The 26,574-nt window shown below is 47.8% G+C and overlaps 1 protein-coding gene across 3 annotated transcripts in view; it reads right to left on the bottom strand.

Annotated features, from left to right (window-relative positions):
* KANSL1 (KAT8 regulatory NSL complex subunit 1) overlaps positions 1-26,574 on the bottom strand; it is a 77,256-nt gene that overhangs the window by 12,643 nt on the left and 38,039 nt on the right. For all 3 annotated transcript variants that reach the window (XM_041465385.1, XM_041465383.1, XM_041465384.1), the window contains exons 3-6: positions 9,453-9,594; positions 6,088-6,192; positions 2,514-2,629; positions 990-1,179 (exon numbers count right to left, since the gene is read on the bottom strand). In XM_041465385.1, coding sequence (XP_041321319.1) covers positions 990-1,179; positions 2,514-2,629; positions 6,088-6,192; positions 9,453-9,594 — 553 coding nt within the window. The remainder of the gene's footprint in view (positions 1-989; positions 1,180-2,513; positions 2,630-6,087; positions 6,193-9,452; positions 9,595-26,574) is intronic.

Here is a 26,574-nt window from a genome sequence, read left to right as displayed (position 1 = left end):
CTCTGGAACTGCTCTTCTGAACCATCTCTGATTACCAGATGTATTTGATGACAACAACAAAGATCTAACACAGAATTTACAGCCAATTCTTCAAGCACTGAGTGCACAAGGCAGCATCCACCACGAGAAAGTTCATCAACTTCCAAATCACTGGAGATCTTGCAAGTAATCACTGCAGAGCTCTCCCAGAAATACCCCAGATAAAACTGCAGATAAGTGATCAGTTAAAGCTGACTCAGCTGAGGAAGAATCTATTTTGCTCAGAAAAATGCTGCTTTTGGAGCTTCTCTTTAAAACATCCGCAGAGTGAAAACCCCCCAGCCCTTGTGGGAAAGTTAAGACTTGAAACACTTTGTCTCAAAGGTAAGTGGATTTTTGCCATTATGGTTCTGCATGCACAAATAAAGATCCTTATTTCCTTCATTTCTCACTATTTTCCCTCCAACTGACAGTTTATGGTATTCCTAAGAGAAAATAAAAAGAATTAAACATGGCCCTTCCTCATTCAGGCAATAAAGTGCAATTCCATTGAATGAATCCTGCATTAGGGAGAGGAATATAAAAAATAGTAATAAAGAAAACAAAACAGGAAGAGACAGGGCATTCATCCCACGTAAGCCTGGGCAAACAGCTGTGGTTTTCCCTTGAGCATCAGCGAGTTCCTGGGGGCTTTGCTAATTCCTGTCTCAGAGTTAAGGTTTCCTGATACTTGACTTCTCAGGGCTTCTTTCTCCTGCTCAGACTGTGCCACACCGACCTTCCTGGCCTTGAGTTCACCTCAGGTTGGTTGGCTTAAGAAAACTCACGAGTCCAGCATCTTCCCTCCCCAGTGACAGCAAAGAAAAATCTTCCAACCTGTTACAACCTCCTCCTTCCCTTCTCCTTTGTTCTTCCAACAGCTTTTACAGCCCTGCCGTCCTGCTCTTCCTTCCTGTTGTTTTTTTTTCCATCTTCACAAAGAAAACAAGAGCAGAAAACCCCCGACTCACCTTTTTGGAAAGGGGCATGATGGTGCTGGGTCGGACGAGGCGCCGCTTCTTGCAGCTGAGGACGGGGCGGGTGCGCGCGGCCACGCACGTCCCGTCCGCGGGGACCAGGGACAGGCGCTGCTTCTTGTGGAGGAGCTCCTCGGCTTCCTGGCCATCTCCCTGAGCGTGTTCTGCCAGGCCAGGCTGCAGACTGCCCCACAGGAGAGGAGGACAAGAAAAGCCCAGTTATTCACGCAGCGCTACCAGCAGGTTCGTGGTTCGCTCCTGAGCAAACGCTCCGAGCTGAGTTTAAAGCTCTGCAGTTCATGGCACAATGGGTTTTATCAAACCAACTCCGTTTTTTGCTTTTACTTCAGTCACCTTCTACTCTCCCACGAACTGAACCTTTGACAAAATACCTATGGAAGCTCTGAACAAAAAAAACAGCACTGAAAGCCACAGAGCAAAAGCCACTCTAGACCTGAACAGCTTTAACCCTAGAATTCAGCTTCCTCCAGAATGAGAGTTTGGGGAATGTTAAGACAAGAGGTTTTCAGGAGTCTAAATGCCAGAGAACATAGAATTTTACAGAAAAAATATTTAACCCTGATGTAAACTCGGTTCTGATGGATATTTGAGATCTCTACCTGTGCCAGCTCCCAGCAGTGACCCCAGAAAGGTGCAGAGTTAACATCAACCTCTCCTAGGCACAAAGGCTGCAGCAGCCCTGGCATCAATACCCCGTGCCCCGAGCAGATCCCAGCGCAGCAGCGCCTCATCTATGAACCTTTTCATGTCTCTTCTACAAGTGTTTCATTTCTAAAAATGCAAAACATTAAAGCCCTGTGGTCTAAGGCTGTGCAGTTCAAAGGCTACAGGGATACAAAGGGCTCTGTTACAGCCTGCAGTGTTCCAGCTGCAGCCATGGGCTCCTTGATCTGCTCGCATTACATCGGGGCAGGATCCATCCCTCCCTCCCTCCTTCCCTTTTCCCCTCTCTTTTTCCCTGCCTCCTCAAGGCACGGAGCAAGTGCAACGTTTTTCAAGGGTTTTCAAGTGGTTCAACCCTGTAGCATCAGGGAATGTCTTCCACTTGTTTTCATTTACCCACTTCAAGACTTTGTCAACAAAAGCAGCCTGGAGAAATAAAGAATTTAGGAAGTTTTACTCCCCAGATCAATGGGATTCCTCCGTAACTCATATAAAGTAGGTCAGTGGTTACAGATAATTCTACGAGCAGGGCATTAGTACCTTTGAATCACACAATTTGCAGATGTATTAAAACTACTCATAAAGAAACAAGTTTTGCCCATGCTCCGTGCACAGCTGCCTGCAGGGCTTGTTCATGTAAACACAGCTCAGTTTAATTCCATTTTCAGCAAAACAATGCAGCAGAAAACCTCAAGCAAGCAATCTCCTCCAAAATGTTTCCAGGCATGATCTACTACTGTACTTTTTTTGAAAAAAGACACCATCTGTACTATTCCCAACCCAGTTACAGCCTGCTTTCCAATGGGACATGGCAAAGAATATCCAAGAGCTTACGTGTTAATAACTCCATTGACGGGTCTTGGTGCTCCGCAGGGCTTGGTGGGGTGGGATTCAGGAGTATTTGCAGCAGAAACACCCAAGCTTTCTAGGGGCTGGGATCCAGACACACTCTAAGGAAGGATGAGAAAAATAGAAATAAATAAGAGCTTCTTAAATAGCCACAATTAGTATAACTGGGTTCTAGTTGAGGATTCTGAGCTGTAGCCATGGATTTCCACACAGGACTTCAAAGCAGGGTTCAGAAGTCACAGTATGAACAGGAGACCAGGGACATAAGGAGATCTTAGGGACAGCAAGAGGATGGATACATGGCAGCCCTTTCATTCCAAGATCCAAAGGACTTTAATTCCCCTCAGGCAACCAGAAGCATGAAAGGCTGAGGGCTTTAAGGGGATTTTAGCATTTTGTTTCCATGGTGCAAACAAGTTCATCACCACCTGTAAACCTCTGCAGTCTCTCCTGCAGTTTGGTTTCTGTTCTGAGCCACGTGGTTGAAAGTTCCTGCCGAAGCACTTTGGGGGAAAACAGGGAGGCAGGGAGAGGGGAACTGATTTGCAAAACTGAATTTGCATTTTAACTTACTACCTGTGCAAACAGAGTCCAAACAGCATTTTAGGGAGTGTTTTAAATGAGTGTGAAGCCAGGCTGTGGGGCTGGGATGGGAGCAGGGTGAGTCTGTAACTCTGAAAGTGCTGCATAAACACAAAGCTGGAAACACCTTTTTGGTAGAGCACAGTGAGTAAAAATTGAGTTAAAAACACTGTGCTCCCCAATCCCTTGTGCCTGAGGTCTGAAACACAAACCCCCTGGCTCTGCAGGGAGCAGCAGGATTGTCACCAAGCCTCCAAGGACACACTGGCTTTGTACCTCCCACCAGTGACATTCCTGCTCCCCACCCTGGTGCAGCCCACCAGTGTCCATACCTCTGGCATTCATCACCTTCAGCCCCAACCATGCAGTCCCCTGTTTTTGGTGTCACACATGCTCCTCCCTGGGGTTAAACTTCATTTCTTCCTTTGTGTGACACTTCCTACACTCCCTGCCCTGTCTCTCACTGGGGTTCCCCCTCTGAGCACACACAGTGGTGATGTGGTTCAAATACCAAAAAAAAAAGGGCAAAAGCAGAGCTCTGACACCACACAGATGGTCAGCCAAGCCCCCTGCTTGGCCCTGACTCTATCCCAAACCCATCTGGATTGTGGTGATTAAATCTTCCCAGCAAACACCCCCCAACTCAATAAACAACAAAACCAGGCCATGGCACTGCTGGATTAACGGTTTCCAGAAGAGGAGACACCTGAGTCACCCAGGGAAGGGCAATTTATAACAACTCAGACAACTTCTGCCTGGGCCTCTTTGAGGAACTTTGCAGGGGTTTTTACACTTCTGCTAAAAAAGATGTTTCTCCTACGGGGGAGCAAAGACAGGATGAGACCAACTCTGCCACCCAGAGAGACGAAGGAGCGAGGTCAGATCACACCTGAGACATCAGGTAAACTCAGCTCCCCAGCCAGGTGAAGTCATGCAGGAGCTGAACACTTTCCCTCTGCTTTCCAGAGGCTTGGCAAGGCTGAGCCTCCACGTGACACCCGCCAGAGGCACCCCTGGTGCAGCAGGGCGGGTACTCATGACTCATAAGCTCTTTTGAAATCCTTTATTTTCTTCTACAGAAAGGGTCTTAAAAGGAGGAACTTCTTCTCCAAGAGCTTGCTCTGTCTTGGTGGTTCAAGATAGGAACGGAGGGACTCGGCTGCTTCCTGTGGAGAAGCTGGAAAGCATCAATCCAACGTGCATTTATCAGGAGCAGCCCAGGCTCCCTTTATCACCCTGAGATGGGTGTACCCAACACAGGAGCAGAGCCAACACCTCCTGCACTCTCACTCTCCTGCCAGCTCCTGGTGCACCTCCCAAGGCCGTGCTGTCCTCCAGGGCTGCCTGGGCAGCCAGGCTGGGATCCAGAGCAGCATCCACAGCACCAGGATCACACCCCTGCTCCTGACTCTGAGCTCTTTTATGTGCTTTGGGTCCAGAAGTCCAGGTCCTTCAGACCCCTGGGAATCTTGGGGGGTGTAGAAGATTCAATTGTAGCACATCTGCTGTTGCACATCAGCTGTGTGCAGACAGGTCATGAGACAACACCAGGAATGTCCCCTGCATTCCCAAAAAACCCTAACAAAAGGAGGCAGGATCAGATCTTCACCTATTACTAGAAATATTTCATTAGGGGACAATATCAAGTGCAGCCCCTCACTAGACAAGCAATCCAAGGAACCAAAATCAGCAGCCAAGTAATGTCTTCAGGGCTTCATGTCATTTCCATCTTCAGACAAAAATATTTATTCACCTACTGAGCTTCCATTTCCCAGAAGATATTCCCAGGCTTTATTTGCAAAGCCCTTCCCTCCACTGGTGATAGGATTAGTTCCTCCTGGGGATTATCAGCCCCATCCCACGTAGGAAGCCGATGCCCAAGGACACGGATCCAAGGCACTCACGAGGGGAGGAGATCCAGGGGAGCTGGGGATGAGACAGGATGGATTCCTCCCTCTGCTCCACACTGCAGATGTGTCTCTTACTCTGCCAGTTTGGGGGGGAAAAGGCCTGGAGGGTGCCAAAATGATAAGCACCTCTCCAGGAAAGGAGATCCCTTTCCAGTAAGAGCCACGGGAACGTCTCTGGGTAATCTCTGGCTCGGAGCAGATCAGGGCTCTGACTCAACACCCTGCCCTAATGAGCAGCCCTAATTAAGCACAAACCCAGGGGCTGGGTGCCGGAGGCGGCGGTTCCAGGGGTGACACTTCCAGCAGTGTCACAGAGAAGCTGGGAGTGTGGAGTGATGTGGGAGTCCCCGTGGAAGGGGAATAAACACCCTTTCCAGGAGCAGGCCAAGAGGGCACACAGGGCTGCAGGAGTGGCCACAAGGAAGTGCCAAGCAGAACCTGCAGAAGTTTCAGGGACCACCCTTCTCCTCCTGCTCCACCACAACTTGCAAACCCTCTATTTTAATATATTGCTGCATCCCCCAGGATCCAAAGCAATCACAGGCAGGATGAACAGTACGATCAAGCCTTCAGTCTGTGCCCTACATTTCTACATTAAATAATAAATACCTGGCACTCTGCATAGTTTCCAGTGCATCTCACTGCAATCATTAGTGCCCTTTCCAAGGGGGAATGCTCAGGCAGATATTAAATAGCCACATCTTTAGCAGCCTTTGCTAATCATGCTGCTCTCAGTTTGAGGTACTTTTTTTGCTGGAGGGAAAGGATTAGTTAAGATTTTAAAGCTTCACAAAATGCTAATGCATATTACAAAGGTACCCCCAGGAACTCTATTGGAAAAGGTCTTTAAATCCTATTGTTTATTAACCCCAAAACAACATGGGAGGGGGCGAGCTGCTGACCAAGATCAGTGATTCCCACCTGGAGTCACAGCGAGGAGCTGCTCCACGAGGCCTGCTCCATGGTCTGAGCATCCCTCTGCCCCACAGCTTAAGGGATGAGCCCTCCCTCCCCAAAACTGGTGCAGGTGAAGCTCCTGGACCAGTCAGCCCCACAGTGGCACTCACCAGCCTGTCGGCCCCAGGCTCCAGCCTAACTTCAGCTCTAAGGGGACGGGACGAATCATCTACGGCAGGGTCAGCGGGCGAAGCTTCACCAAGAACTATCAGCCCCTGCAAGAGAGGAACAGCAATGAACTGCAGATCCTTTGGTGTCCACAGGGAAACTGCACACCCACCGTGCCACAAACCCTGTTCCCCACAAGAGGAATGAACTGCAGATCCTTTGGTGTCCACAGGGAAACTGCGCACCCACCGCCCTGCACAGCAGCACCTCAGTTCCCACCACGGCTTCCAGACGTGATGCCAAACCCAATCCCCTGCTGCCTGGCTTTCCCTGACATCTCAGCTGACCCCAGAGAGGGAAGGACAGTGGCTGGAGGCAGCTCAGCCTCTGAAGCTCTGCCTGTCCCACGTGCCAGCCAAGCCAGAGGAGATTCCTGCTGGAGCACAGAGCAGCAGCAGCTGCCCTCACCCTGCAGAGGGGAACTTGCCACCACAGCCAAGCAAACAATTCTGAGCAGGTGACAAAAATGTACCAACTTGTTACTCTGAGCAGACTTCCCCCTGCCCCCCACAAGAAGCAATATTTACAAAAATTCAGAAAGGAAAGAAAAACATTGCTATAAACTCAGTGTGACAAACACAGTGGCTGAGCACTGTTTTATCAGGTTTGACATATGCTGTCCTGTTCCTGTTTAACTGAAGCTTAACCTAAAGGCAGGACTGCTTTGCTCTCAGAACAACACAAAGTGAAATAAAATCATTGTAATTATGCATATTCTGGGTTATATTATAACTAAGGAGGGCAAAATGTGCAAGGGATCAGGGAGTTGGTGGAGGCCAAGAACACAGCCCAGGACAAAGACAAACCCCAGTGAGTAGCATTTGGTCAAACAAGGAACTGTGAAGGGGCTGTTCAGATCAAGAACAGGCAGATCAGTCACCTGAAAACAATTCTGGAGGACACAGTGTGTCACAGCAAAGTGAGTCTGGAGGGAACCTGGGCACATTATCTGGAGAGAGGACAGAGCCACAAGGCTTCCCTCAACAGCCTGCTATTTTTAAGTGCCTGCAAACAGGGTATTTTACAACCAGCTCTGAGCACAGCTCCCTGATTTGGTGTTTTCCTCCACTTCTCACCAGGCTGCAACTGAGCTGAGCTCAATGTGCTGAGAGCACAATTCCTGCTGAGACTCCCAGGCAGCAGTTTACCCTCAAAACACGAGCTTATTTTTGACTGCCTCGTCCTTCCCTTGCTTTGATCTGACACAGCAATGTGTCTTTCTTGAAGGGTACACTGGGATGTAAACTCTAACATATAAAGGTAATTAAACTAAAAAAGAATGTAATCAGATTTCTTTGAACTTTAGAACTTGTAGAACTCTGAATTCCTGCAGCAGCTACATTTTAACCTCCTTATGGCCCAATAAACTGGAGTTAAGTTATATTGATAGAAAAAACAAGGTGTTTCCAAATTCTTTAACTGTTTTCCTTGTACAATTTGAAGCCAAATTCATTCCAACAAGCTCGTGTCTTACTGAAACACAGGGTTGTTTCTCCAGTCTCCTATTCTTGCTCCAAGCCCTTTTAAGATGGTCTCTAGTTTTTCACTGGTGCAAACAGAATCTGTTTTACAACCATCCCAGAGCTCAATGACACCAAGATAACAACAGCTGGGTGCAAGAATAATCTCCAGCAAGCTCCATCAGAGATGGGGCATGTGATAGAATGTGGTTCTGTTTTTTTCTTCTTCAGGCAGAACAGCCACTACCCAAAACACTCAAGTTCTGAACGCCCCTGCACCTTAAGCAACATGTTTTATCTTAAATTCATGTATTGGGGTATCACAGTTGAGTTTTGGTTTGAACAAATCAGAGAGGATGATCCTGCTGGCCAGAACCTCCTTCCAGACCTTGAGGCTGCAGCCTTATAAAAACACAGGGGATGCTTGTAACCATTTCATGAGCCTGTCAAGTTGCCATCACCTGGTGAAAGCCCTGAACCTTCCACATCATTACCTGAGTTTTCTGGTTTCTTCCATTACTTAACTTCTAGCATAAAAACCTTCAGCTATTTTGCATTTTGTACTTAAAACCATGCTGCAATGTCAGCTTAAAGACAGAAAGGAAGATGATTCTTCCTGAAGAATCATTCATCTGCCCACTTCCCAGAAGCCTTTTGCCCTAATCTCAGTAATGGATTCTGCTCACAAGCCGTGCTCTTCCACCTACTCATTCAGAGCCCTCACTCACTCAATTAAGCCTGCTTTTCTGCATCAAAGTCCAGTCTCCCTCCCCTGCATTCTACCCCCTGCAAGCCTCTCCCCACCACCCCCAGAGCAGCACACATCTTGGGAAAGGCCTTTGCCAGACTGAATTCCTGAGGATCTCTCAGTTGATGCAATACCAGGAGCCTTCTTGCCACAAACTCCAGACATTCCTTCCTCCAAGGCCTGACATTTACATGTGCATGCCTGAACAAGTCTCCATAACAATTCCTGCCTCATCCCTTCTCTGCTCTCCCCCATTCTCCCACCATCTGAGAGCAACACTAAAAAAAAAAATACCTTCCACAGGGAAAGGTCAGCACCAAAAAATGATCTTTTTTTATGGAACAGACTCAATTTTAAGCCTGTTCAGATAGCATCTGAACTAACTTCCTCCACAGGCCACTCCCTTTCCCACTAAATCTCAGCTGGTTTTATCCCCATCCTCAGCTACTCCCAAAAAGAAAGAATGGGAAGGTTTAAAAAAAAATAGCAAAGAGAAAGGCTTGAGTGATGGGGAACAGCATCACACATGTAACAGCACCAGCTCTGCTCAGCACCAAAGACTGACTCTAAAGCAAGGTACTGCTCCCTTCACGTTATCATACTGCACCAGGGACAGGAATTACACTCAGCCCATGCCAAATTGCATTACAATTAGTCACAGCTTTGCAATCTGCTTTGGGAGAGAGGCAGGAGGGAAAAAGCCTCAGACTTTGCATCTGCACTCTGGGGTCAGAAGGAGCCACCAGGAGGCAAAGCAGAAGCACAGTGCCCAAAGGCCTCCTGCCCCATCCCATCCCATCCTATCCCATCCTGCTCCATTCCTGTCCCATCTTGCTCCATCCTGCCACATCCCATCCCATCCTTCTCCCATCCTGCTCCATTCCCACCCCATCCTGCTCCATTCCTGCCCCATCCTGCTCCGTTCCTGCCCCATCCCGCTCCGTTCCTGCCCCATCCCACTCCACCCTGCCCCATCCCACTCCATCCCATCCCATCCCATCCCATCCCATCCCATCCCGCTCCGTTCCTGCCCCATCCCGCTCCGTTCCTGCCCCATCCTGCCCCACCCCACTGCCCCCTGCCCCATCCCAGCCCTCACCTTGTTGGCTCTGATCTGCTTGTAGATGTCCGTCTGCTGCCGGATGCGGTACTCCAGGTCCGACACGTGGGCTTGGAGCCAGTTCCAGCGGCTGACGATGGCGGCACGGTCTGCTGCCCACCTCCACTCTGCCCTCCGCCTCCTGCAACACACACAGCGTGGTTCTCAGGGAGATTTTAATTACACAGACCACAGAAATCCAAGGAGAACTGACAGACGGATCAAAAGCTGCATTCCGGATGGCAGGATTGATACAATCTCACCGCTGCTAATAATTACCAAGGAATTACAGACGTGCTGCAAGGGCCTTGTCTCTGCAGAGCAATATTCCAACATCTGCTGGCACCCAGTGACTGAAGTCTTCAAAAAAACTCTCTGGCACTGGTTCCCAAATCCACCTGAACAGCAGCTCGTACCATGTGGCCACAATTAAACCTCAGTGACAAGTTTCACAACCACCACTGCTGGGGTTTACAAGTTGGAGAGGACCAAGAGGGCCAACCCTGCACAAGCTGCTCCTCTGCAATGGTGTGCTGCAAAGGACAGAGCAGGCAACAGCAAAGCAACCCTGATTTCTGCATCTGGTGGATGCACCAAGCAAATAAAGAAACCAGGAAATAACATCAACTGTCATCAAAACACCCTCAATCCCTACTGCTGCACTCCAGGGCAGACAGGAACACAGAGATGGTAAGGAATGGATAAATCCACGGCTCCACTCTCCATGTTAAAAGCCACAGTATCATGAAAATATATCCTAAGCACACTGATTCATGTGGATAAACATTAAGGCTGCCCAGAAAGCAAGAAAACCCTGACATGGTGTGGAAACAAAGCACCAGCAGAAAGTGCTGACAAATTCAGTGTTGCTGCACAAAGCCTTTGCCACATCTGGATGCTCAGCAATTAAGAAATTAATCACAAAATAATTCCCTTTGCCCATCTTCCCCTCTCCTTCTGTGTAGGAATTTTGAACCAGCCAGAGCATGTGGGGCAGAGGAGCCACAGCAATGTCCAGATGTTTCCTCCAAAATCAAACTAGAAAGTCTTCTGCTGAGATTAACCCATTTCAGAGCTGAAACCAGCCACGACAGCAGAAGCAGCACGTGGTAAATGAGGTTTTGTACTGAGGCAGCCCCAGCTGCAAAGATGGGAAGGAGCAGAAATCATCAAGTTCTTCAAAAGATCTGCACCTCCTGAGCCTCTGCCCTGATTTAGGCATAACTGCTACCAAATGCACTTGCCTAAAAATGAAATAAATACAAAAAAGCCCCAGGGTTATTACAAGTTTCAAATCAACTCATAGAAATACCCTGAAAAGGAGGAGTTGGTTGCTTCAAACTGCAAGTGAAAAACCTGCATTTAGAACAAGATACGTTATCCATATTCCTGCTGGACCTCTGGCTGTCCCTGCAGAGACAGGGCACAAAACAGGCAACAGCATCTGCTGCCTTCTGCCTCCCAGCCTTCTCCAAAACACCTTCAGGAGTTCAAGTCCTTCCCTCTGCAATACCTCCCTGTGTAAAGCCAGATTTCAGCAGTTTGTTCTTTGGGGAGCCACAGAGCTCTGGGAATTTTTAGCAGTAAGTTTTCAGAATCAATTGCTGCTGAGAGTACATCCCAAGTGCCAATTCCCTAAGTTTGCCTCTCCCAACATTACAAAGCACCTCTGCCTGCTGGAATACTGGCCTGTGCTGATAAATACAGCCTATTCTTTTGCTCAGATTACACAGAAATTGAGATTAAGCATGAGAAGAATAGTTTTAAATCCATTTAGTTTCTTAAGTGACATGGCAGCACGAGCAGCAGCAGACCTGCTCCTCACCTTAAAATCAGGACACATCCTACCCCAGAAAAACCCACTGGATCTGAACCAAAAATAACCCAAGAAAGAGAAACACAGTAATGTACACTTCATCCTCTGACACCCTGCGGCAGCAGTGAAGGAGGGGAGGAACAGAATGATGGCTCAGCCACACTTTCCAAAACAGCACCCAGCGTAGTGTCTCTATATTTAGAACTGAGCCTTTCCCAGTTGGGTCCCACCCTTCCCTGCAAGTGCTGGCAGCAACACCATGGGATGGATGCTCCCTCGTGGGGATCAGCTCTGGGACAAGGACCCAGGGATATTCCTCAGCTTTAATTCTTCTACAAGCATTTTGTGGAAAGGATTATTTTCTCATCTAGCATTAGAAAGGAGCAACCATGCATAAGACAGAGTGTGATGTCCTGCAGTGACCACTGGGGAAACCTCCACTTGCTCTGGGGAGAGGAAAACCCTCTCCTTTCTTTCTAAACCTGAAATGAGTCTACAAGGGAAATGGAGAGGGACTCTTCACAAGGGCACGGAGTGACAGGACAAGGGGGAATGGCTTCAAAGTGACAGAGGGAAGGGTTAGATTGGATATTGGGAAGAAATGCCTCCCTGTGAGGGTGGTTACACCCTGGCACAGGGATCAGGGACACCTCCACTGTCCCAGGCTGCTCCAAGCCCTGTCCCACTGGCCTTGGGCACTGCCAGGGATCCAGGGGCAGCCGCAGCTGCTCTGGCACCTGTGCCAGGGCGTGACCACCCTCTCAGGAAAGTATTTCTTCCCAATATCCAACCTCAGTCTCAGTTTCAAGTCCCTCAGTCAGCCCATCCACCCACTAGCCCATGCTGCTTTCTGCTGAGTCCATGCAGCTGAATTCCAACCAGGCAGACAGACACAGCCCCAACAAACGGAGGGAATTAGAGATTAGCAGACTTATTTTTCACCAGGAGACTGCCCTACTAAAGGCCCAGCTGCAAAGTGAGCAGAGCAGGCCCACCAGCTGCTGCTAAACCATCCTGGTAATGACATGGAGCAGCACAGAAAAACGGAGCTAGAACTGATTTCAGATCAGAAAGTTACAGGCTGGAGGGGAGCTACATTAGCAGATCCACTTCTAGGAACCAGCAGAATGAATGAGAAACAGCCACCAGGGTCTGGAGGGAGATTGTTTCTGCCACTCCAAGCACTTGAGCAAACCCAAACCATCTTGATGTTAAATGAGGAATAACAGGTCACGCTGGAAGAAACAGTCGGTGCCAGAAACACACCACAGAAACACTGAGAAACTCTGCAGGCAGCCAAGCAGGCTGAGAGCTGGAACAGCCATGGGAGGGCTTCACTGGCAACCAGAGAATGCCTTTGGCACTGATGCCAGGAGGCGGCACAGCCCAGGGCAGCCGGTGGAGCCTCGGACACTCACAGATTAATGCCACAACATGAGGCAATAGGCTCCAGCTTTCCAGGCACTTTCCATATGGTTCCCCTCCTCCACTCTGTACTGGCGTATTCCCAGGGGCTCTGCTGTCCCCTGGAATGCAGTCACCTTCCAGTGGATGTATTTACTCTCCTCTTTCCTGCTTTGGACAGAAGAAATCACGTGAGAGTGATTCAAAGCTCTGGGATTTGAGCCTTTCCCCCCCAGGGACACCCAGTTCAGCCTCCCTCACCTTCCAGAGACAAACTGGGAATGTTTGAGTCCCTCCCACAGAGGAGTCTCACCACGACACGGGGACAGAGCCCAGGAGCTACAGGATGGGACCTTTCTTCAATAAGACAACCAATTCAGCTGCTATTTTCCACTTTGCTCCTGTCCCTGTATATTCTTCACATTCATTCCTCAGCTCACCAAGCTTTATTATCATTATTATTATTTATTATTTTGGATCAATGCAAAACCAGATCAGTGTGTGGAGCAAGAGTTAAAGCTCTGCCAAGCCCGCTCTCATCATGACTCTGAGGGAGGAAGAGAAAACCCCACAAGGCTTGAGAACAATCTCATTAGCTGATCGTAACATTTCTGCCTGCAAAGAAGCCAAAGTGAACAATTTGTTCAGCTGAACACCCGCCCCCACCCCTGGACAGAACCATCAGCTTTGAAGGGCTCTTTATTCCCAGCATGTGCTCGGCACTCTGCTGAATCTCCTTCCAACCTCCCCTCGGCTCATTCATTCCCATATTCACACAAACCCAGGACCTCCACAGCCTGGGAGTAGAGACTTATTTCCACCGAAAAGCCCCCACTGCTCAGGGAAAACTTGGGAGCACAAATCCTAAAGCATGAGCAGGGCTAAGCCAAGCTCCTGCCCTAAGACAGAAGTGCCCAGATTCTCAGCAGTAAACTTAAAGAGCAGGGTTTTATTTCCTCCTGTTTTAGCTCCGAGCAGCACTGCTGGCTGTGAATGACACCTGCACAAACCGTGCCAGCAGCCCCGGCTCCCCGGCCACGCTGGGGTCTGCCTGTGCTGCAGGAATGGAGTTAAAGTTCTGAGCAGAGCAGCTCCAGAGCACTGCCCAAGGCTGGACTAGATGGTCTCAGAGGGCTTTTTTAACTGGAAGGATTGCAGGGCTCTGTGAAGGTGGAACTCCACAGCCCCAGGTGCCACACCAGTGACACAGCATCCCATCCCGGGCCTCGGGGTCGGGATCCTGCCGCGGAGCACAGCGTGACTCACGGGGACACTGAGTCACGGCTGTCTGTGCTGGCCTTCCCCGGCCCATCACAACCCCTGTGCAAACAGAGAACCTCCAGAGAACAGGCAGCAGCTCCCACCAAGGCCTGGAAATGGCAGCAGGCTGTCTCAGAAGTAATTCTGCGCTGTTTCAAATCCAAGTGCCCCAGATCTTTATGCCATGACATTTATGCACTGCCCCGAGCATTTATTCAGCTGACTGTCTGAAAAACAGCCATTCCCAGCTCTAGCTGCTCTTGAGCCCTCAGCAGCAACAATTGTTCTGTGACAATAGCCAAAAATCAGGATTTTATTCTTCCAGCTATGTCAATGGAAGTACTTCGGGCCACTCTGAACCCTGGACAAGGGTGTGAGGAGAGAAGAGGAAGGTGGGGGAGCAAGGTGCAGGACAGAAGGTTGGATCAGAGGTGTGGTCACCACAATCTGCCTGTTACACCAGGAAAACCAACTCTCCAGAGGCTCAGCAGAGCAGTCAGCTGAAAAATGCCATGTTTTAAGGGAATTTATTGGACCCATTTTTCAGTATAGTTCTCCACACGCTCATGGGCACCGAGGCAGGCAGAGCAGAGCAGCCTGAACTGTCTGTGTGCACTCTGCCTGATCACCATCACCCCAGAAATTAAGGCAGTTTCTTAGTCCCTTGCAGCTAAACCCAGGACGAGAAGGTGACACTACACAAGGCACCAAAGTTTGCTCCAACTGCTTTCAATTAATTGGGAATTTTTCCCTTAAAGCTCTGGTTAAGATGCCATTCTCAACATTACAAACTATGAACCAAGAATGCCCACATTTCCCTCAAAATGCCTAAAATACAATTGCTCAAGCTTCCAACAAACATCCTCCAGGAGCATATCCTTCTTTTTGCTGAGTAAGGCCCTTTATCAATATTATAATTTTGCTTACAGCAGCTTCCCAATAGGTCTGGGTTGCACAGGAGAATCATTACCCTTCTTAGACCCAGATTTTTCACTAGGAGTTGAAATTCTTCCACAAGAAAGCACAAAGCTGATGGAAATTGTGCTCTTCATTTTTTTCTCCCCTTCCCATTAAAGGTGGGATCTCAATAAGAGATTCATAAGTTTCTTCTGGCAAACTCAGGAGCTGAGGGCCAGCGACTCCTGTTCACTTAGAGGATGCAGCAAGCGATGACAGAGGTTTGACATCCTCGCTAACACATCATGAGCACAACCAGCAACAACCACAAGCCATTATCTTGAAGATTGCACTTCCATCCTAAAGCTCTCCTTGCTGCCAAAGCAAAGCCCCAGCAGAGCAAAGCAGCCACTTCCCAGCTCCTGGTCTCCCTTCAGCACCATGAGATCACCTCACTTGGCAGCATGGGACGATGTGACTTTCTGGATTGCTGGAAAACAAGATTCCCTGAGAATAATGCCGTTAAAACATCAAAGACGAGAAGGAAGGGGGTGCTCAGTGTTCTAAGCTCTTCAAACAAAACTGAGAGCACAACAGAGAGGAGACAATTACGGCACAGAGTAAACTGTTTGAGAAGTTATTACACTTGTTCCACAGCAAAGGCCTTTGTGTGTAGCAAATAGAGGAGTTTGGTGTCCAAGTGGGGGAGCGCTCGCTGCAGCCCATTAGTGCCACAGTCCCCGGGGAACAAGAATAGAGACTATGCAAATCAGGATCCATTGTTAAAAGGGAAAATTTATTTCACATTCCTGAGCAGCAGTGTTCCTGGAGCATAACAATTGGAGAGGCCCTTCTGCTGAGTACGGCACATTTTTATGCTCCACAGTAAATCAATATTCCATAATACAGAAACTACATGAAATTACAGCCAGGGTGAGGACGGCAGCCCCGAGCTTTGGTGAGCAGCGCCAACACAACAACGTGTCAGAATAGGACTTATCTGGGACCTGTTTTCATTGTTCAGGAGAGTTACTGAAGGCACGATTCATGGAATGGTTCTCCAGGATGTTAAAACCTTCCAGCTCATGCCATAAGGCCACTGGCACCAACAAAGGCATTTCCTGACTGTGCTGCTCTCAACTTGATCTACACCACACTAAGTGCCACTACACTTGTCTCAGTGTCCCAAAGCTTCCCCACTTGGGCAGCACCAGCAAAACAATCTCACCATGAGATATCCAAGAAAAAAGTGGAGTTAATCTCCAAAGCAAAGAACTCTTCCTTGCAAGAGGGGAACTGACTATTCCTTCAGTATTTACCAAACTTCCCAACAACAGAGCTCACTACACACTGACACAGGATGCAGAAACTTGTTTTCAACTCAGCCACTTCTGATCACTGTCATTCCAGGATGGAAGTGAGCAGGGCAACAAATAAAACCTGCTTTCATTTTCCTCTTGGTTTATCTCGCAGGAGATAGAGTCTTCCTCTCAGCCCCCACCCAGTAAACACTGACAGAGGAGTGAGCAGCACTGGATACTCCCATCTCTCCAGGCATGAAAAAGCTTCAGTCTCTTCACTTCTCATTATGCAGCCGTTAAGACCTGAGGTCAAAGGGTGTTTTGTCATGGCTCATGGGGACCAGGGGGGCTTTTGTTTAACTCCACAGGTTCTGCAGCCCAAGATCAAAATGAAACTTCAGGATAAGTGATTACACTGAAACAGGCTCAGCTCGAGGCCTGGGAAATTTCTGCACTGCTGGGATGACCTCACCCTCCTTATCTGCTCTTTCATGTCCTGGGAGGAAGAGGAGAGAGCTCTGCAAACACATCTCCAAATGCAGAATTCCGACACAGAATTTGTGAACGCAGCTCTGAGATCACAAAATTACACTCTGCTCTGTACATGGAACACAAAAGCTCTAAGCCCTCCTCACAGAAGTCTCCTAAAAAGTTGGGTTCTTTTCAGTTTTCCTCACAGTACATTAGAGCAAGGAGGATTTTAAGCTCACACAAAGGCATCACTCAAGAAGTCCCAGAGGATTTTTGACTCCCTATCTCTGGAAATGTTCAAGGCCTGGGGCTTGGAACAACCTGGTCTAGTGGGAGGTGTCCCTGCCCATGGTAGGGGGGTAAGACTGGATAAGCTTTAAGGTTCATTTCAACCCAAACCATTCTAAGATTCTATAAAATCCATTTGTTTGAACCATGTAATCCCATCCGGACAAACCAGGTAGAAGCCAGGGAAGATTTCCAGTAGGAGGAGAAGTTCCCAGCAGGGCCAAACATAACTGAAATGGGCTGGGCTTGGAGTAAGGGAGAATACATAGTGGATTTTAGGGGACACAAGCAGCACAGAAGCATCAATGCAGAACTGCATCAGAGGTATGAATTCACCAAGCAGGTGCAGCTCCAAGGCTCCCTGCCTTCCAGGGGAGCAGCAGTCTGCCTCCCAGCCTTTGGGAGAGCACTGGGAGCAAGTTCCATGAGTGCATCCCCAGCTCAGGCCCACTCACTCAGGGGCTTGCCCTGATTTCCAAGCCTTCAATCCCAGTAGCTTCAGAGTCCTAGGGAAAAATGAAATTTCCTTTTCTTTTTTGGCTTGAAGCATGGGGAGGTCACCCCTGCTCAAAGCAACAGGAACGCCATGTCTTTCAGGCAAAGAGAACACCCACTGATGCAGATATTCTCTGTGGTGCTGTGCTCAGCTCCTCTGCAGCACAAATCCCTACCCAGGCCTCTCCCAGTGCAATTCCCAGCAAAGATCACCCCTTTAGTCTAAAGCAGAGCAAGAATAAAGCTACACATCAATATTAAATCTGAAGGTCATTTAGTCAAGGGAAGGGGCAGCCGTGCTATTTCTGGCACCAATCCAAGGAAAGTTTCCTCTCTCAACCCAAAGAGCCCTTCCACTTAACACAGAAACAACACATTTCTGGCCTCCAAGCCCTTTATCTAAGAAATGGGATAATATAATCCTGGCTGAAGGACTGCTGTATAATACAGGAGCATGGAAAAAGTCCAGAGAGGAATGGAAAGGGAGAGGGAGAACAGGAGACTGATGTGAGTCACGCTGTGCTGGGTTTTGCCTGGAGCCAGAGAAACACGGTGGAAAGGGGCCATGGAGCACGGGGATGGCATGGGCAGGGAGAAGGGCAGCTGCTTCCAGCCACTCAGCACCAGAAGCAGACCATCAGAAGGTAAAAATGATGGACAAAACAATTGTGTTCCGCTGCAAAGATGCAGAAAGGTTTCATGGCACTGGATCAAATCCGAGACCGACATCCCTGGGGATCAGGGGGAGCTGCTGGTTTGGGGTATGTAAACTGGGGGTGCAAGAGAAAGGAGCTCTGGGCAGAGCTGCTCTGGGGGCGGCTGGAGATGGCCAAAATAAGGCTGTGAAAATCCAGTTGTATTTCCATGAGAAGAAAGGAACAATCTGCATTGTTCGGCCACGTGAAACCCCTTTTATCAGCGACGCTCTGGCACACAAAGGACTGAAGAAACGCTGGATTCAAACATCAAATGGGAGACACAAAAGAGCATCTCTGCTTTCCAAGAAAGGGCTGAGCTCTGACCAGGTCGAAGAATCTTCCAGAAGAGCAACTCTGGCCACTAATGAAGGGCTTTCAGGGAGCTTCCCATCTCATCTGCATTCAACCACCAACACATCGTGTCACTTCCCTCCGCTCCTCATCACAGCTTTGGCACCAAAGGATGTCTGTCAGCACCCGTGAATTTCTCAGGCATTCCTGGCTCCTTTATCAAGTTTTCCATCATTTAATGAATCTGCAAAGCCCTCTGCATGGTCCCACAGAGCACAGTTTAAGAGCCACTGTTTCAGCCTGTATTATCTTCTGAACATGTTTTCCAGAAACAATTTTAAACCCCAGCAGTCTCTGGACAGTAGAGAGGAGAAGTATTTCACCCAACACATGGCAGAGGTGGCACAGCCTGGAGGCTGGAGCTGAACAACAAACGCTGGGTGATGTACTAGGAAGTGATGGAGACAAAAAGGAGCCACTTGACAACTCCTCTGAGGGCTGCAGCTGAGTCCTGTGGGTCCCATGCTCCTGTCCACCCTGGCAGGGACCCTGCCTATGGGACAAGGACCAAACCCTCTCAGGTGGTTGGAGAAGGACAGGGGGAGCTCGGCTCCTGCCACAGCTCCACCTGTGCCCTGCTCTGCTCCGGTGCTGCCAAACCATCCTTCAACACAGCCCAGTGCCCTGCGGAACAAGGGCCTCCCCCAAACATAGCTGTAGCCACAGGAGGCCTCTGCCACTCGCTGTGGGCTGACAAAGGCCTTAATGTTTAAACTTACAGATACCCTATTTACTCTGCTGAAAAAGAGCAGGGAGTAATTCAAGCCCTGAGAGCACAGGAGCGTCGGAGGGGGAAGGAAGCGGGATCTGGATGAGCCTGCAGAGCTGAGGTGGCCAGTGCTCACAAACTGAACGCTGGGATTCAGATGTGACCCACCCAAATGGCAGATCCTGTTTGCTGCATGACCCTGTGGGAGCCCCCAGGACGAGGACAGCCCCGCCAGTGCCACGTCCTCAAGGACTCCCTGCAGAAGAGCTTACACAATGACTTTGGATGATGAACTCTGGAGAGTCCAAATACATAAAATCACATGTGCACATGCAGTTCTCCTACAGAGCCAAAAGGCACTGGCCCACAAGAGAGAACACAGCAACTATCACTGAGAGCAGAGGTAAGGGTTAACTCCAGGTAGGCTGCAAGGAGGAAATCCACACCTAACCAGGGAGAAAAGCAAAGAACAAACAAAAAGGAAGAAAAGCAAGAAGCTGATAGCAGAGTCCATGTTTGTATATCCGTGGAGGGAATCTAATTCTTATTTACTGCATCACAAAGGAAGATCTTCCCTTAGGGAACAGGACACTGCCAAGGTGGAATCCCAACTCCATCCATCTTCTGCAACGTGGCAGAGCAGGGGAGGAAGAATAAAGTCTTACAGTTTAAAAGGCTCAGAGCTGGGCCCCCAGTCCCACTCTGCTGATTCTGTGCTCCATCACAGATTTGCTGTTTGATCCTGGCCATAGTACTTGACATCTTTTTCTCATCTATTAAATGGCCAGAGGAGTTCTGGCTCATGGTCAAGAGGCTCTGTTATCTGTGGGGTATTTATTGTCCCAGGCACAAGATCACTTCAGAGTGGAATGGTTTTAGCATTCCGCTGTAACCATCAATTTACTACCTTCTCTCTTTTAATTAATCAAACACTTGCCAAAAAGGCTCCCTCTGATCAGGCCCACACTCCCTCCCAGGCACAGGGGAGGTGGGTGAAGAAAAGCAGAACAAAGGGAGGGTTTTCACCTTGTGGCATCTCTGATCCTATAGCTGCCCTTGCCAGGCTCTTCTGGAGCAAAATACGTGTCACAGATACACACACAAATTTAGGAGTGATTATATGGTCTTCATTTCATTTAGTGAGATTAAAGTGAGGGGTCAGCTGCAGGTTAACAATCCACTCATGTAGTAACTCTGTTGTTTGGGCTTTTTATTAGTTCAGCTACATGAGGCATCTTCAATGTGAATTTGGGGAGCAGGACTGAGCAGCTGTTCCCATGTTACAACTGTGACACCCTCCTGAATGCTTCCTCCTTCTCTCCCTGCACCTCAGGTTCTTCCCAGAGACTCTGGCTATTCCCTAAAGCTGGGGAAAGGACACGCTGTGTTCAGCAATTCTTTTTGTCCCCTTGTGCTCCATTTTCTTTCTTCAATGTCTCAAAAAAAAGAACAAAAAACAAACCACAAACAAAACTCAAAAAGCTACAGCTATTTCTCCCCTTTAGTAATCCAGAATATATTTATTATCATGTCTGACCTATAAAAGAAGGCATGACCTGATCTACAGAAGCCTGCATCAAGCGTTATTTTGCATTTTTGTTGTTTTGTTTTTAAAATCCACCCTTCCCCCCAAAGCTCTGATTTTGCAGCAGTTGAGACTGGACAAACATTTCCGAAGGAAGTGGCAAAATTTCCTAGATGTTCTGCTGAGAAAGCCTCTACCCAGAGGCACCAGGGAAACTGAGGAGGTTTTCAGAACCCTGCCAGCCCTTCACAGCCACCCCTGCCTGTGGAGCATTCAATTCTGGGCAAAATAAATGAGGCTGGACAGGAGCAACCTGATCTAGTGGGGACGGTGTCCCTGCCATGGCAGGGGGTGGAAGGGGCGATCTTTAAGGTCCTCCCAGCCCTAACCATTCCAGGATTCTCCAAAAGGAGTCCCACCACGCTGCGTGTCATCCTGTGGGTGCCAAGAGCCATCCCACTGCTTCCAGAGCTTGCTCCAGAGCGAGTGTGAGACCAGCTGCAGCAAATCCAAGCCTTAATCCTCGCACATGAGAAAGGAGAGAAGCCCAGGGCAGGAGCCCAGGCTGCTGCTGGCCCTCGACAGGTGTGGGCCCAGAACCTGGACTGCTGACAGGGCCTCAATGTGCCCCTTCATGCCAGCAGTGCTGGGACAATGGAATCTCTGTCCAAAGCCTTGGAAATAAAGTTCCTCTTTGTGAGAGTCGAACTCTGACAAGCAAGAGCTGCAACCCAAACCCGACTCCACCTCCTGCCAGGACTCAGACAAATCCCAACCTCTGAGGTTTATGCTGCTGCCCTGTCCTGCCTTGCCATGACCAGAAAATTCTCTGCACAGCCCTGGTTTGAAACCACTGAGGTGTCATTTAGGAGAAGACCAGAGACACCCACTGATCCCAATGGGCTGGAGCTGACAAACTGAACAAAGGGGAACAGGAAATAAGTCTGGTCACAATTCCAACGCTCCTCTGCAGCCATTGCAGAAGGGCTTGTGCAAACATATTTCATAAATAGGTCAGAGAAATGCAAAAGCAGATGACAGACAGATGGCACAGAGAAAGGAGACAAGGAGGAAGAAGGGGGCAAGACCATCTGAGCCAAGAGAGAAGCAGCCAAGGAATTCTTCAATGAAATCCCAGTTCGATTAAACAGCTCCATGCTCCAAACTTTACAAGAAGTGAAACACAAATAGAAAGTCCCCTTTATTTTGGATAAGCACCCCCATACACTGAAATCACATCTCCAAGCAGCAGATGCTGTTCACCTTCCAGCACCTCAAATTCAGGTCATTCCTGGGAATGGAGCCAAAGTGTAATTAGGGTCTAAAGGACAGCATGAACTTAGGGCACACCAGCTTCAATGCCAGCAAAGCTCCCACTGGCACCAACACAACCTTTGTACAAACTTTACAAGAAAACCATCACCTGGTGTGTGTTAAAGGAAATTATTGTACCAGATCATTTAGTGATCCATCAGAAAAAGGGGGGCCTCAGAGTTAATCTTGTCTGCAAACACATCTGCACGTGAATCCCAGAATAGTTTGGGTTGGAAGGGACCTCAAAGCCCATCCAGTCCCAACCTGCCATGGCAGGGACACCTCCCACTGTCCCAGGCTGCTCCAAGCCCCAATGTCCAACCTGGCCTGGGACTCTTCAGGGATGGGGCAGCCACAATAAACTCCTCTCATGGCAGAACCAGACATGTCAGAACTGCAACACACTTCAGTATTTTCTGTACACATTAAGCTTCTCCAAGTCTAAAATTCCACATATGTAACAAAAAATGTGTTTAAATGCTTAAAGATAACTCTCCTTGAAAAAAATTTTGGTACTCGACAGGTTCTTGACCAAGCCATCAGCATGGTTCTCACCCACAGAGCACACAAACCACGTCCCAGATGACGAGCAACTGAAAGGACAGACCAGGAACAGGAGGCATTTTGAGTAGTTTCTGCAAAACAAAAATCTAAATAAACCTTGATTGAAGGAACAAAAAGTAGTGAGACACATCCCTGACAGCAAGATGGTTCACTGATACTGACAGCAAAAGAGAGCATGAAAACACACTTAACACTTCTGACTGTAGGCAGCTGACACAAAAGAATATAGGGCAGAATTGTAGTATTGGAATTTATGGGTTTTTTAAAAGACAGGGAGAAAAATTAGTTTGGATCAGTGAGGAAAAGCACTGTTGGATTACACCACTAAGAAGCCTTCTTTAAAAAAGAAGGGAGGGGTGGTAAATGATCCATCAACAAGCCAGAAAATTGTAAGTGAAGTTTTAAGTAAATGAGAACAGATCTTAAAAGCCATCACATCTCCTGTTCAAATTCAGGCTCTGTTCAGATGGCAAGAGGCTACAAGATCACACCCACAAGAATTTTTATTCGCTCCATGGCTTCCCAACCCAACAGGCAAGGGAGGAAACAAGAACTGATGCCTACAAGATCAATCCAAGCAGGAAAAGAATGGTTTTGAAAATCCATTCCAGCTCAAGCAAGCAAGCAAGCAAGCCTTTACTCAGCTAAATCAGCCTCCACAGTGATGTCTTCTCACATAAATGATCTCATCTGGCCTTATGATCCAGGGCAAAAACAAGTATTCCCTGACACCAGCTCTCTGAGCTTGCTTTCTTTCTTTTCCTGCCAGTTCTCTCAGGATCATTTTGTCTTCTCCCAGCAGTGTTTCTGTCCCGTTGCCCAGGGCCCTGCACCACCCCATCCATGTCAGTCTTGTCCTGCTCCTTCCAGGCCAGCAGCTGGAAGATCAAGACACACTGTCCACACACACCATGTGCTTGTTCAGGAGAATTTAAGCACAAAACATTTTCAGTCCCAACCACCAGTACCCAGCAAGTACTTACAGCATTCAAACACTCAGCCCTGCTCATTTTGATGTGGTTGAAAGGCAAGTGTGTGGATCACTTCATGGAATCAGCCCCATTGTGACACAACCAGCTCTGCACCCACAGCTGGCAGGAAGGAGCCTTTGGACCTAAACACCTTTTAAGCAAGAGATGCTCCAGGTGCACCTGCCCCTTGAAACTGGAAATCCTGCTGGAAGGGGATGTGGAGCTCACACCTGCTTCACACTTTATTCAGAGGACAATAAAGAAACTAATTATGTTTGGAAAGTCACTAGTTATTTATAGCATGGCATTAAATTTGTTGCCAGGAGAGCTTCAAGCAGGTCAGGGTTACAGTCCTACAGTCACCTGCACAGGGCATCCTAAAATACCTGGGCTGGCCTACACTTCAAATAAAACCAAGTTCAAACACAGCTAGGTCCTTAAAAGCAATCCTCCAGCTAAAAATGTGCTAAAAATCTTAATGGAAACATCATTTAAAGACCTTTATCACAAGAGACAGAGATAAGGGTCATGTAACCTGTGGGTGTCTGATTTATTACAGGTGAGGTAGGCAGGGAGAAATTCAAACACATAATTAGAAAACAGGAGGTGGAACAGACTCAGAACAAGCACCTCTTCTTGCAGCTCCTCCTCGGAAGCAATCCCAGTTCTTCACCACAGCTCCAGGCGAGTCACCCTCCCAACATCCCAGTCAAAACTCTGAATCACACACTGAGACAAGAGCAAACAACGAAAGTGTCCAGCCCCCATTCACTAGGGAATCTGATTACTCAGACTGTCCTGCAGCTAATGGAAAGAGAGACACAGTGTGACAGAGGTGACACAGCCAGACCTGCAAAATCAGTGCTCAGTTCTCCCTCAAGCACCCGCAGAGCAACCCATCACCAGCATCTGCCTCCCTCCCTTTCTGCTGCTCACACTGTTGACAAAACCCAAAGCCTTTTAAGATGTATTTAGTAATAACTGAACTTTTTTTTTTTTTAAAGAAAAACTAGGCCTGTGCTGATTTCACAGGGCAGGACAGGCTGCGCCCATCTTCAGCTGTTCATACAGAAAATGTGTGCAGAAACATTATCTAATTGCAGCAGTGGAGCATCTCTGCATCTGCTCTCCATGCACTTCAGGTCAGGCTTCACTTCACAAAGCTACAGAAAGAGGGACAAAAGTGAGGGAATGGGGGGGAATTTAATAAATGTCAAAATTCATCATGCAGAAATTCTGCTCAATCACCTACTATTCCATGATGAAGAGAGCTGACCATGTTTGTTTCATCTTTCCATGCCCTCACAAGCTCCTGTAAAACCTGTCTCAAGATAAAGTAGATAAATCTTGGGGCAGTGAATAAAACCTGTGACCCTTCTTTCTGTGTTTCAATGCCTCTCCTGGATATATTCTTCTTTTATCGGACAACATCATCTACTTCACAACTGAGAAACCAAGAAACTAATTGCTTCAAAACAGCAAAGAATTCCAGAGTAACTATTCCACATTTTACAACGCTGGTGGGAATAAATCTTCAGTGAATATGGCTTCAAAAAGCACCCTGTGCCCTCTCTTCCTCTGTCAGCTTGCTAAAATAAGACTTAAGAGGAAATCTGCCAAGACACCAAAGAAAAAGGCCACCTCTTCTGCTAAGGGAACTAAGGCAAGCAACAATAACCCTCAGCAAAAGCACAAAGATAAAGGTTTTTAAAGCTGCACCACAATCTGAGGGAGCCAGGAATGGTTCTCAAGGACTTAACAGCCCATGATGTGTCCTCCTGCCCCTGGGAATGACAGCAGCTCCAAGCTGCCCAATCCCCCCACACTGAACAGCAGAGAGCCTCTGCAGGTCCTGACAGAAGTGTCTGCAGAGTAATTTAAAATAAAATTTAAAATTTTATTATTTAAAAATAATAATAAAAAACCCCCAAATTAAGAAAAAGGAAAAAGCTGTGGCTGCCCCATCTCTGGATGTGTCCAAGGCCAGGCTGGACAGGGCTTGGAGCAGCCTGGGATGATGGAAGGTGTCCCTGCCCATGGCAGGGGGTGGAATGGGATGAGCTTTAAGGTGCCTGCCTACCCAAACCAGTCTGGGATTTTTTTTTTATTCTATAACTGTGTTTCCTTCCACTATTCAGCTCACCTAATTCTGCCCTTTGCCTGACTAGATTAAGTAATTACCAGCGGTATGGCAGCAATGGGAGGACAGTGGTTTCTGGAACATGGAATTATGCCAGAAAAGCTTTGGGATCCAGTTCCCAAGCAGAGGGAGTGGAAGCTCACTGCTGCCTCATTTCACAGCAATGACATCAGCCCCGAGCTCCCTGGAAATCTGAAGCCTCTCTCCAGGAGGATGGATTGGTGCTGAGCTCGGGAAGCGGTCACGGGGCTGCTGAGCACATCAGGTGATTCACACACAAAGGGGATTTCAGTCTGCTTCCAGCACCCACAGGAAGCACCAGCAGCTCTTTATTTATGTATCAGACAAGAGGGATTTATATCATATATGTTAGTGTGTGTCTGTATATATATACACACACATATATATATATATATATATATATATATGAAAAAAATTGTTTTCTACATGTATAATTTATATACATATAATTATATCTATATAATTACAGATATAATTTATATATATATATATATATATATATATAAAAAAATTGTTTTATACATGTATAATTTATATACATATAATTATATCTATATAATTATATATATATTTATATGTATATATTATATATTATATATATAATATATAATGTTTCTCATGCCTGAGTAAACGTCACCTAGAAGAAAGTTGAAGGCTTAACTTCTGGGTTGGTTCATGTTTGTGCAGTGCTTTCAGGATTAAAACACTCTGTGTGCTAAGCATTATCATCAAGTCTAAGAAGGGCAGACTTGGCCCTAGGAGAGATACTAGAATTACATACACACAAATTAAAACACTTGGATTCTTTCCAGAGCAGATCACTCCGATTTTGTCTTTCTGCTTGTCAGTACACAGCTCCACAAATGTCTGCTTTTTGGAGACATGGGACAGAAATCC

Source organism: Pyrgilauda ruficollis, unplaced genomic scaffold (genome assembly GCF_017590135.1).
Source record: "Pyrgilauda ruficollis isolate IOZ18807 unplaced genomic scaffold, ASM1759013v1 scaffold189, whole genome shotgun sequence".
Taxonomy (NCBI): Eukaryota; Metazoa; Chordata; class Aves; order Passeriformes; family Passeridae; genus Pyrgilauda; species Pyrgilauda ruficollis.
The sequence above is the reverse complement of the archived record's forward strand: the minus strand, read 5'-3'. Positions and strand labels throughout refer to the sequence as shown.